Source organism: Culex quinquefasciatus, chromosome 1 (assembly GCF_015732765.1).
Source record: "Culex quinquefasciatus strain JHB chromosome 1, VPISU_Cqui_1.0_pri_paternal, whole genome shotgun sequence".
NCBI classification, from domain to species: domain Eukaryota; kingdom Metazoa; phylum Arthropoda; class Insecta; order Diptera; family Culicidae; genus Culex; species Culex quinquefasciatus.
In genome coordinates, this window is record NC_051861.1 from 1,998,388 (window position 1) to 2,011,118 (window position 12,731).

Genomic DNA, 12,731 nt, shown 5'->3' on the forward strand with positions numbered 1-12,731 from the left:
TTTAGTTGACACCCTAGAAGGTCATCACCCTGTAAGTAAATAATTATTAAATTATTATTATTATTATTCGCTCGAAGAGATTTTTTTTTTCAACCTTGACTGTTATTAAACCCTTATGCAAAAGTGGATTTTTCAAGAAGATTCGATAAGACTTTCTGTTATTGTAACAGTATTTGTTATTGAAATGGCATGAATTTTGTTATTACCATCTGCCCGGGTCTGTCAGCCTTTTAAATTTAATCTTAATTCAGTGTTTAGTAGTTGCATTCTTTTATATTGATTAACATAAAAATCTCGATTTTGCTTAGGGAGGGATGGGGTTAAACATATTTTTCTGATCCATTGACTTTTATTTCAATTTATAAATTTTTATTCACGGTCTCAGATTGGCCAGTATCCAGTCCATGTACCTAGGCACATATGTAATGATTGACGGCAGGGTCTCACATCCGAATATAGAAGTGATCCCGTATTGGACAAATCGCACCCCACTCTCGTTGTACCGCGTTGGATAACCCAGCGGAGCGCCGTCTTCCCACTCGCACATGTTGGCCGTTCCGTTGCTCCCAACGCAAATGACATCCCGGCCGATGTAAAAACGATCGTCACTTTTATCCTCGCACTCGGATCGGTTCGTGACTTGGACGGATGCCTTTTGCAGGATGTTGGGATAGTCTTCGTCCCAGGTGGTTCTTCCCCAGCCGGCGACGATGTACTCTGAATGTGTTTGCTCTTTCAACGACTCGGTCACCGGGAGGCAAATTGGCTGAATGTTGTCTGGAAATGTGAAATTAGGTAAGTTTGAAGTATTGTACTAAAATGGAAAACTTAATTTGACCCACCCTCGAATTCGACGTTACGGTTAAGACGGACCAGAGCGATATTATTCCGAAATGTGTCGGAGTTAAACTTTGAATGGGCAGTGATGCTGGAAATGCCAGCAAACCGAGGTTGTGGGATACAATCACTGGCGTTAACGTAAACGTTACAATTGGTGTCGTATTCTCCCATGTAGATTTGATCACTGTTGATTTGAAATAAACGTTTTGTTATGAAACTCACCGCACCGAAGGCATAACTTACGGCTTGTAGTTCTCAGGGACACAATCCACGCTGGTCAGAACGTAACGTTTGTTTATCAGCGACCCGTGGCAGCCACGGAAGCGCTCGCCAGTTGTTTTATTTGTGTACACTAGGCGAACTACCCACGGGAATTCGTACAGTTCAGCTTTTGTTCCACGGAAAATCCGGTTCACTAAGTATTTTCCACAGTCCGCGGGAAGTAGGGCGATACTTTCTGGAATTGTACAAACTGGCGTTAATTTTATTTGTAATCCTTTGAGTCTCCAAATGTAGATTTTTTCGAATTCAATGGCACTTTTCTTCCAAATCGTTAGCAATTTGCTCGAAATCGATGCAAGTGTTTTTAAAATTGGCAACATTGCAAACGATTTTAAGAAAAATATCATCGATACGGATTCTCTCACACAGTTTCTTTCCATTTAAAAAATGTCCTAAACATGGAACAGTTACATACCTTCTTTGGAAATGGTAACATTAATTGGCTCCGGAGTCTTGAGAGTCAAATCTGGGGTAGGATTGGCAGATATTTTCTCTGGTGTGCTTTCCTTACCTAAGAAAAAAAATAAGACCTACTGAAACCTAAACTAAACTATATATTTGCGTTTTTGTGATGTGCCCGAAAAACGAACTTTTTGCTCCTTGAAGTGAATGAATTGGTACAAATTTAAGTTTTTGCCAGCCATTTCTTACAATTCTGACACCTTAGGGCGTGCGACCTATGGAATGTTAACTTTCGCACTAACAACAATAGTTGAGTAAAAATTGCCGCTGAATCCGCTTGGTAAATGCCGGCCCCGATACTCTTCAAATGTGCTCCTCTTTGGGAAACTGGGAAAGATTTACTTATTTACTTTGCGTAACAGGAAAACGACAGGAGCAGATCTAAGAAAAAATCTCTCGTTCCGCTTTTTTGGATTTTTTTTAGATTGAGTTATGAAAACGCGTTTAAATTATGTTGCATTTTTCAAATCCAAAAAAATCAAATCAAAATCAAATTATTCGTTCTACAGCATTGCCTTGCCGTTCTCGATTGCGAGATTCCTACTCGAAACTAGGTATTCGATTGCTTGATTGTTGAGGCAATTGCAAACCTCTTTTTACACCTTAGCTTCCATCCACCCCGGGATTCGAACTGACGACCTTTGGATTGTTAGTCCAACTGCCTACCAGCGACTCCACCGAGACAGTACCCAGGGAGACGACTCCTACACCTGGACTGAGCTAACTACCTAACCTTTTTTTTTAGGTTAGTCCGGGGCCAACATTTACTTCCCGTCCGAAGGAAGGCGTGATCAGACAAATCTCGTCTCGAAAAATGCCACCGGGACCTTCTGGGATCAAACCCAGGTCGACTGGGTGAGAGGCAATCACGCTTACCCCTACACCACGGTTCCCGTTTCAAATCCAAATGAAAATTAAAAATCTTTCATATAAAAAACACATTAAAAATTGAAGAAGTGAAATCGTGATCGTATCGTATCATTAACATCGAGCGTGACCTTAAGTCATCTTTGATTTGCCAAACATTTCTAGTGATTTGTATCCGGCAGCTCCTTATGAAAGGATCTATCGTAAAACGATGGAACATAAACTCTCGATTCTCCTCCCACGTCCAACCGCAAATTTTAACAGATCAATTCAAAAAATCTGCGGCTTAAATCTATACACAATTCAAACCAAAGAGTCATCCGCATGCTTGAGCACTGAGTTGAAAAAAAATCATCAAGAAAATTTGAATTGTCAAGCTATCTGAATCACAGATTGCTTGATATTTTTATTTGAACGCGAATTTCTTGCAAAAAAAAAAATGGTCAAAACGACCAAAATGACCAAAATGACCAAGACCAAAATGACCAACATGACCAAAATGACCAAAATGACCAAAATGACCAAAATGACCAAAATGACCAAAATGACCAAAAAGTCCTAAGGAATGATTTTTTTTAATTTTTAAAAAAGTTTCAAGTTTCATTGAACCGACAACTCAGCAGATATGTGTATTGGTGAAAGGTTGCAGATCGCTGACAGCTGACTGACCAAAATTACCAAATTACTAAAATTATCTAAATTACCGAAATTATCGAAATGACTAAAAATACCAGATTAACAAGATGATCAAAATTACAAAAATGATTAAATGGCTTAGATTACCAAAATGTCAAAATGACCAAAATTACCAAAATGAAGAATGGGTAATTCTCTACCAACTCACACGAAATCGGGAAAAGTTGCCCCGACCTCTCTTCGATTTGCGTGAAACTTTGTCCTAAGGGGTAACTTTTGTCCCTGATCACGAATCCGAGGTCCGTTTTTTGATATCTCGAAACGGAGGGGCGGTACGACCCCTTCCATTTTTGAACATGCGCAAAAAGAGGTGTTTTTCAATAATTTGCAGCCTGAAACGGTGATGAGATAGAAATTTGGTGTCAAAGGGACTTTTATGTAAAATTAGACGCCCGATTTGATGGCGTACCAAGAATTCCGAAAAAACGTATTTTTCATCGAAAAATACACTAAAAAAGTTTTAAAAATTCTCCCATTTTCCGTTACTCGACTGTGAAAAATGTTGGATCATGTCAATTTATGGGAAATTTAATGTACTTTTCGAATCTACATTGACCCAGAAGGGTCATTTTTTCATTTAGAACAAAATTTTTCATTTTAAAATTTCGTGTTTTTTCTAACTTTGCAGGGTTATTTTTTAGAGTGTAACAATGTTCTACAAAGTTGTTGAGCAGACAATTACAAAAATTTTGATATATAGACATAAGGAGTTTGCTTATAAACATCACGAGTTATCGCGATTTTACGAAAAAAAGTTTTGAAAAAGTTGGTCGTCATCGATCATGGCCGTTCATGGTCACCCGCGACAGACACGGACGACGAAACAAAAAGAAACGCAAAAAGTAACTTTTTCAAAACTTTTACGCCATCAAATCGGGCGTCTAATTTCACATAAAAGTCCCTTTGACACCAAATTTCTATCTCATCACCGTTTCAGGCTGCAAATTATTGAAAAACGCCTCTTTTTTCGCATGTTCAAAAATGGAAGGGGTCGTACTGTCCCTCCGTTACGAGATATCAAAAAACGGACCTCGGATTCGTGATCAGGGACAAAAGTTACCCCTTAGGACAAAGTTTCACGCAAATCGAAAAGGGGTCGGGGCAACTGCTGTGTGAGTTGGCGTAGAATTACCCGAATACAAACGTAAACACTCAAAAAGAAGACCATATCCAGCCGTCCCGTCCCAGCTGGCGACGATTCTAAATTGTAACATGCACAAATGTGGAGCAACATTTGAAAATGGGGGCCAGCTATTGTTTTATACTTCCAGTTTTGTTGGTACTGATCATATTTACCTGCACTCTCGTCCTCAAGACCAAGTCCAGTAACTTTACGAATCCATGGTAAAAAGTGATGCACATCGGTGAATCCAGCGTACCAAACTCCGTTTCTTTCAAAGTGAAGACCTCCTCCGCTATCGCCATTACAAACGGTGGTTCCGTTTAAATATCCAGCACAGAAGATACCACTGCCCAGCACTGGTCTTAATTTGCCATCATTACTTTCAAGGCATTTGTTTGTACTGATTACCGGCATTCGTTGACTTTTTAAAATCGGTGATGTTTCGTTAGTTTCGTCGACACCCCAACCAACAGCGGTTCCAAACTGACGAGTCAGATCTTCTTCTTGGTTCACACAAGCAGGTTGAACGTATTTAGTAAATTCAATCACTGTTGCCAACTCAAGTATCGCGATATCATTCTTTAGCTGATCTTTACCCTTGTAGGTCAGTATTTTGTCAACTTTATGTTGTTGAAATTTTCTCGGGTTCAAATCTCGCAGATAGTGTAATCCGAGTCGAACCAAAACTCTTTTATTAGAAAGCACAGCCTCATTGTTATCTCTCACGCAATGATCGGCAGTTAGGACATACAGTTCACTGATCACAGTTCCACCACATACATAATTTTCCGAAGAATCATCCAAGTGCCGCATGTCATGGCGGTGTTCATCGTTTGAATGGGAATTAAATCCAGAAATTTTGGAGAAAGTCACTTTTATTTTACGAAATTGGGTATAAATTTGCTTATATTGGACCAAAATTGATACTTTTCTCTGCTTATATTGATCCAAAATTGATACTTTTTGTATGGAAATTGTTCAGAAAACTGTTCTCTACAATGTGATTGATTCGAAAATGCTTTAAATCATTTTAGTGTTGTATGGCAGAGGATTGAAAAGAAAAAAAATGGGAACCTTTTGGGTAATAAATAGCTTTTAAATGAAATACTCTAAATTTAGCAATGGTTTAAGCTCGAATTTGTATCCAAGCAATCTGTTGCTGTATTTTTATGACAAATTGTACAAAGAAAAGATTTTTATTTGGTCGTTTTGAGGTTTCCAGCTTGGATATTGGGGTTATTTCAGAGAAAGCTAGAAATCTGGTAAATTTGGGTTGGAAACTTTTGATTTGAGGTCAAATATGTAATTTAAAGTCTCTTGAGGCACATTCATAAGAAATTTTATGGATATAAACATGAACCCATAGATTTCTATCGATTTTTCTGAAGAAAAATCCTATGAAATCGAAAAAAAATCTTCAAAAAAAAAGTTGCTCTAGACCCCCCGACGAATAATAAAAAAGAGCCCTTCTTTCATGGTGCCAAATTTCAGACTTGCCGATTTTTTTATCTTTAGTTTGTTCTATGAAACACACCGTGAGGGGTATTCAAAACACCCGAAAAACTAAAGACTGAACATTGTGTTGATTGAAACCTTTTAAAAAACTATTTTAATCCACCTATGTGGTTGATGCCTTCCTCATTTTGAATATAAGTGATTTGCTAGCTATTTTTTTTAGATCCAGAAAAATAATTACACAGATATAAATTAAGTGGTCATAACTCGAGACATGGTTGCCAGATCATCAATGTTGTGGACTCGTTGGAAAAGTCTCTCGATTACCTAACCAACGATGGGTCGGATGATGGATCCGGACAGCGTTTACATACATTTAAGTGAGATCCGGCTTCAAAAAAGTACATAAATATCACTTAAGTGGTCATAATTCGAGACAGGGTTGCCAGATCTTCAATGTTGTGGACTCGTTGGAAAAGTCTCTCGATTACCTAACCAACGATGGGTCGCATGATGGATCCGGACAGCGTTTACATACATTTAAGTGAGATCCGGCTTCAAAATAGTACATAAATATCACTTAAGTGGTCATAACTCGAGACAGGGTTGCCAGATCTTCAATGTTGTGGACTCGTTGGAAAGGTCTCTCGATTACCTAACCAACGATGGGTCGGATGATCGATCCGGACAACGTTTACATACATTTAAGTGAGATCCGGCTTCAAAAAAGTACATAAATATCACTTAAGTGGACATAACTCGAGACAGGATTGCCAGATCATCAATGTTGTGGACTCGTTGGAAAGTTCTCTCGATTACCTAACCAACGAGGGGTCGGATGATGGATCCAGACATCGTTTTCAAACATTTAAGTGAGATCCGGCTTCAAAAAAGTACATAAATATCACTTAAGTGGTCATAACTCGAGACAGGGTTGCCAGATCTTCAATGTTGTGGACTCGTTGGAGAGGTCTCTCAATTACCTAACCAACGATGGGTCGGATGATGGATCCGGACAGCGTTTACATACATTTAAGTGAGATCCGGCTTCAAAAAAGTACATAAATATCACTTAAGTGGTCATAACTCGAGACAGGGTTGCCAGATCTTCAATGTTGTGGACTCGTTGGAAAAGTCTCTCGATTACCTAACCAACGATGGGTCGCATGATGGATCCGGACAGCGTTTACATACATTTAAGTGAGATCCGGCTTCAAAAAAGTACATAAATATCACTTAAGTGGTCATAACTCGAGACAGGGTTGCCAGATCTTCAATGTTGTGGACTCGTTGGAAAGGTCTCTCGATTACCTAACCAACGATGGGTCGGATGATGGATCCGGACATCGTTTACATGCATATAAATGAGATCCGGATATATATGAAAACACATTTTTATACATAACTTTTGAACTAGTTATCGAAACTTCAAACAATTCAATAGCGATGTATGGGACCATGAACCAAGTCGAATGCAACCGGTTTGATCAAAATCGGTTCAGCTAGTGCTGAGAAAACTCAGTGAGAATTTTGGTCACATACATACATACACACACACATACACACACACATACACACACACACATACATACACACATACACACACACAGACATTTGTTCAGTTTTCGATTCTGAGTGGATATGTATACATGAAGGTGGGTCTTTGAGCTTTTAATAAAAAGTTCATTTTTAGAGCAGGATTATAGCCTTACCTCAGTGAGGAAGGCAAAAAGGGGGGCTGTCATCAAAGTAGGTATCGATAAGAAGGTGGAAACCGGGTTTTTTTTTGTTTACCATGTTTATTGATAATTTTTCTTTTCATATATAACGTTATTACTAATATATTTTTGTCTGCATTTTTTTGTTCTTCTTACTTCTGTTACAATAATTGTATCGTCATCAATCTCATTTTTGCTTAACCTTTTCATTGTTTATTTTTTCTGTCTTCACATACTACTACTGCTTCTTGCCTATGATTAAACCCATATCTTTTTTGTGTGTCAATTCAAATCATACAGCACGGCTTGTTTTTTTTTGTTAGTGGCGGTGTTTTATTTTTAAACATTTTTTTTCGCTTCTTCTGGCGCAGCGTATGCTGCAATCGCTGTTTTTGTTTTCTCGGTTAAACAATAGTAAAATGTAAATTTTTCACTCATTTTATTTCTCAACGATTTTTTGGTTTTTTAAACACTCTCTGTTTGATTTCATTTTTTCTTGCGTTGTTCTCTTTTCTTCCAATCTTGTTTGCTTTTTTCGATTTTAGCGTGTGTGTGTTTTTGTGTTTTTTGTTGTGTTTATAATTTATCTTCTTCCTCCGCCTGTGGCGACGCGTACGTGCAACTATACTTCCGGGGGGCGTTCACGCGTTTGGTTTTTATCAAATTTTATCAAAATGGTAAAAAATCGTTCATTTTTGGAAAAAATATGGTTACCACTATCAAAAAACGGTTTATATTCTGTCTTTTCCCATGTGTTCTCTCCTTTTGATTTTGTGTTTCAAGTTTGCGCACCGCGGCGCGACCAACTGTCAACGCTACCACGTGCGCGCGCACACGTGAATCGAAGCAGGCGCGCGCGCACATCCACGTGGCAGAAGTTTGACGTTTCGTCGCCCGTTTTTTGCGTGTTGGTTGTGGGTGCGCGACTTGAGTTATTTTTTTTTTTGTTTGTTTGTTTGCCACCCCCGCCGCCTGCCGTTCGCTGACGTTCGCCCTTCGTTCGGAAGAAAAGTTTTTAAACAAAACACCGTTCGTAAACCACAGCCTACTAAATGTAGAGTTTTTAATAATTTTCCCAATCTTTTTGTTGTTTGATCTTTTTTTTTTTTGCTCTTTTTGGTATCATTTGGGATTTTTGTTTCTTTTTTCGTGTTTAGTGTTTTGTTTGTCAAATTTACATACGCTTCTTGTGGTTTGCTGCGTGTTTCTGTCTTTTTTTAAGTGTGCTGCACGATGCCGCTATGATAGTTTCGCATTACGCTCAATTTTCGACCTTCTCGTTTCTTCCACTTGTGTGTTTTCTTTTTATAACAATTTTTATGTTTAATCATTGTTTTTGTTTGTTGGTGCTTCTACATCTATAGTGTGCAAATGTTGTAATTTTTCCCACTTATGTCAATACTTTTTTTTGTTTTTGTTTAATTCACTTGCTTTTCTATTACCGTCATCAGGGGTGACATTGGGTCTGGGGGGTGAAATTGGGTCATACAAAAATGCTGAAATTTGTATGACCCAATCTCACCCCCCAGACCCAATGTCACCCCTGATGACGGTACTTGCTAACTTGTTTTTTTTCTTCTTCTCCATTCTCTGGCTTAGATATTTTTTTGGGAGTGTTTGTGTGTCTGTGAGTGTGTGTGTGTTTGCGTTTCGAAAGAGGCGCTTTGGCGGGTGACGAAAACCGATAAACAAACGAAACAAGATGGCCACCCATCGTCGTCGGGGCATTAAGGGGAAGCGGGGTTTCTTGGTTAGTGTTGTTGTTGGGTGTGTTTGTTTGTGTGTATTTGTTGGGGTGTTTGTGTGTGTGTGTTTTCTTTTTGCTGCTGCAATAATTGTATGCTATTGACTATGGTCTCGTTTAACTGTACTTGGTTGTTTACTTACTTTGTTTTATTTATAAATATAGTATGTTTTTTTTTTTGGTTTTTGCTTTCGTCAAAATAATCAATTTATGCTTGTATATAATTCCTTTACTTATTCACATTTTGTTTTTGTTCATTTATTTAATTTTAATTTCGTTATTTTTGCGTACTTTTCTTCCAGTTTGTTATGCCATTTCCATGCTCATAATATATATTTTATATGTGTGTTGTGTATATATATTGGTTTGTCCTTTTTCTTGTTTTTTTTTTGTCTGGTAAAAAATGCCTTACATTCAATTCATATATTATTTTCATTATATAGTTATTTACCTTTTCTTGTTTAATGTATATATAATAAATTTATATTTTCATATCAGTTATGTTGTTATTTCAAGTATAACACTATAAATAAATTCATTTTACTAATATATGTTTTTTCCTTTTTCCTTACCTTTCACTTTAATATATTTTCATTAAAAATATTTATCCACATTTTGTTCCATTAATGATAATTGCCTCAAAGAGTGTGGTGGAACAAACCAAAAAAACAAGAGGTCAACCAAGAAAGTAGTTGGGACAGAAGAAAACGGGACAAAGTTTAGATTTTGAATCTACACCGGAGTGAGTGAGAGGAAAAACACAACGCGCACGTCCCAGTCGTTAACGTAAACAAACAAACGTCAAAAGAAAACAAATCATAGCCGTAACCAACAGCCAACAGTAGTTTTATTCCTCATTTCTCATGTTTATGTTTTTTTTTTGCACTAATTTCAGCTAAAATCACAGGATAGTAAGTGTGAGTGTGTGTAATGTTCTTGGAATGTGAGATTTTTTTTGCTTTCTTTCGCTATTTTGCTTGTTTTTCCACCACGTTTTTTTTTCTTCGTTTATTAATTTCTTTTTGCCTAGATACAAAAACCAAAACTTAACACGACCTTGGAACACAGAGGAGAGACACACCAATAGAGAATCAATAATCAATAGGTTTTAACAGGGACACAAGAACAAACCATGTGTGACTTTTACATTCCTTTTTGGGGGGGAGGGGTTTTGCTTTAAGTATATTTAATGTTGCTTTCCGTTTTCTGGTTGTTTCTCTTTGCTTCACCTTTCCTAGTTTGCTGAGTTTATTGCTGCAAATCAATTCTTGAGTATTGAGTGATTGATTATTTTTCGTCATTGTTTAAATTTACTTTGTCTTGAGTCTTTTTTATTGTAGCGTGTACAACAATTGCCTCGATTGCCATTAATTTATTTCATGTTTTTTTGCTAGTGTGTTTTTTTGCATGTGAACATTTTTCCTAACTTTGATACTTTGACCTTCGCACTCTGCTCCCACTAAATTTGAATAGTCAACTCAAGGGGTAGTGAAGTATTTTTTTGGGATATTTTGATTTCTACATTCCTAAAAAAAACTCAACCAATAAAGTTTCTGGTATAAAATAGACTCCTCCTTGACGAATGGATTTGATTTCTGTGTTTTCCTCCTGGAAAATAAAGTTTTTGCATTCACGACGATTTCTTCTTTACTTTTTCGTTTAAATACACTCGCGCAGGAGGTTGTTCCAGTCACAACCAAAACTTGTAAACGTATGTGTTGTTGTTTCTAATGTTTGTGTCTGTGTGTTTTTCTTAACAATCCTATGTTTTGTTTCTTCCGCTCTGAAGCTGCTGCTGCTGCTATTCCAATAGTGTTTGATTATACTGTTTTGTTTATTAGTTTAGTTGTTGCTGTTTTGTTGTTGTTTTGATTTTCTGTTGTATTTACACTGCTGCTGTTACTTTTGTTGTCTTTTGATTTGCGGTTTGATTTGCTGCTTGAGAAAAGCTACCAGAGTGTTGGGCAAAGTGTCGTAAGTGCCAAATTGAGCAAATTTAGTTGATTTTCGATGATAAATTGTTCAAAGCACATTTTTCTCATAATACAGAGTTCAGGGATGGAATAATCGCAAAAAAAAATCGAACTTTCTTCACCCGCGAAAGAGAGAGAAGGCAAATCATGAAAAAGAAAATCACTCCCGAACTTCTCCAAAAAAATTAATCTGCTGATGATTTTTTGTGAATTACCTTGTCAGCACCACTTAAAAATATTTATTTCACTTTGTTTACACACATTGCCCATCTACAAAATGTGACAGGTAATTGGTCGACGTGTGACGTTACACTTGCAAGTGCAGTAGTGAAAAAGATGATCCGCTGAATAATCAAGATGATGATTTTTTTAGATTCCTATTACCGATCTATGGTGCGCGAGAGAGGAGAGTCATGATCCCTTTGGATTTTTCTCTTGATAAACGTCCAATGATTTTCTTTTGATGATGATTATTCCATCGCTGACAGAGTTTATTCGTTAATTCAAAAGGAACTCCCTTCGAGTAAGCGCATCCGCATTCGCTAATTGAACAACTGACAGCTGTCAAAAGCACGAAACCACGTGCTTGGAAAAGTCTGACAACTCAGTTTTGACGTTTGTGTGCTTTTTAATTCGAATATGTTAGAATTAGCAAGCATTCGAACTAACGAATTCGCTCTGTACTTATAAGGTTGAAATCAATCAAAACGATTTAAATATGCCAGTGTGAATTTGTGAATAAAAATGCAACACGGAAAGAGCTTACGCAGAATTTTCGGCAGAATCCCATATTTTTTTGCATCAAAATAAACAGTACTGGAAGCTGTGACAGACGAAACATGATAAATATCAGTAAAGCGGAATGATTTTACATGTAATGGTATTTCTCATCGGGTAAAACTTTGTTGGAAACATTTTTAAAACCCAATTTTGTAAGTGTTAACCTGGGTGATGAATAGAGAGAATGCGTAACGTGATTTTCGAATGATCCCACATTGTTTACATCTACAAAGTAGGAGGCTGTTCAAGCACAAGCATGACTTTTTTCTTACTGGTAAATGAGCTGTTTTGTGGTATTTGTTTTATTTTGTCACATTTGACATTTTTTTGCTGGAAAATTGTGTGTTTTCAAGTTTCGATCAGTAAAAGAGGTTTTTTTTTTTCTTTTTTACGGGTGTTGAAGAACTGCGGCAAGAGTGTCATTCTGCGATGTCGCAGATAAATTCTCTGACAGATTTTGGAATCTTGCAGCTCTTCCTGATCCAGCGAAAAAACATCGCTTATTCTAGCAAAGCTGATCCAACAAACAGAGAAAATTTTTACCAGTAGTTTTTTTTTCAATAATTTTAATGATCGATAACAATACTTGCTACTTTTGGCGAACAGTAAATTGGTTCCACTTTGACAGTTCAAAATTGAGGCCGTTTTGCGAACCACTATTCAGCACCCAGGTGTAAACAAGTTGGCAAACAAATTTCCCCTTCACAGTACTGGTTCTAGGTTTTTGGTTACTTTAGCGTTGGAATTGCTGACTTTTTGATTAACCAGCACTATTCGAACATTGTGGTTAA

The 12,731-nt window shown here is 37.2% G+C and overlaps 1 protein-coding gene across 1 annotated transcript; it reads right to left on the minus strand.

The window, feature by feature from the left end:
* Positions 1-324: 324 nt before the first annotated feature.
* Positions 325-5,187, minus strand: LOC119765053 (transmembrane protease serine 9-like). The gene is made up of 5 exons (XM_038248138.1): positions 4,444-5,187; positions 1,538-1,633; positions 1,084-1,297; positions 843-1,024; positions 325-777 (listed from the first exon to the last, which is right to left on the minus strand). The coding sequence occupies exons 1-5, from the start codon at positions 5,081-5,083 to the stop codon at positions 374-376; spliced, it is 1,536 nt and encodes a 511-aa protein (XP_038104066.1). The 5' UTR covers positions 5,084-5,187; the 3' UTR covers positions 325-373.
* Between the last annotated feature and the right edge of the window lie 7,544 nt (positions 5,188-12,731).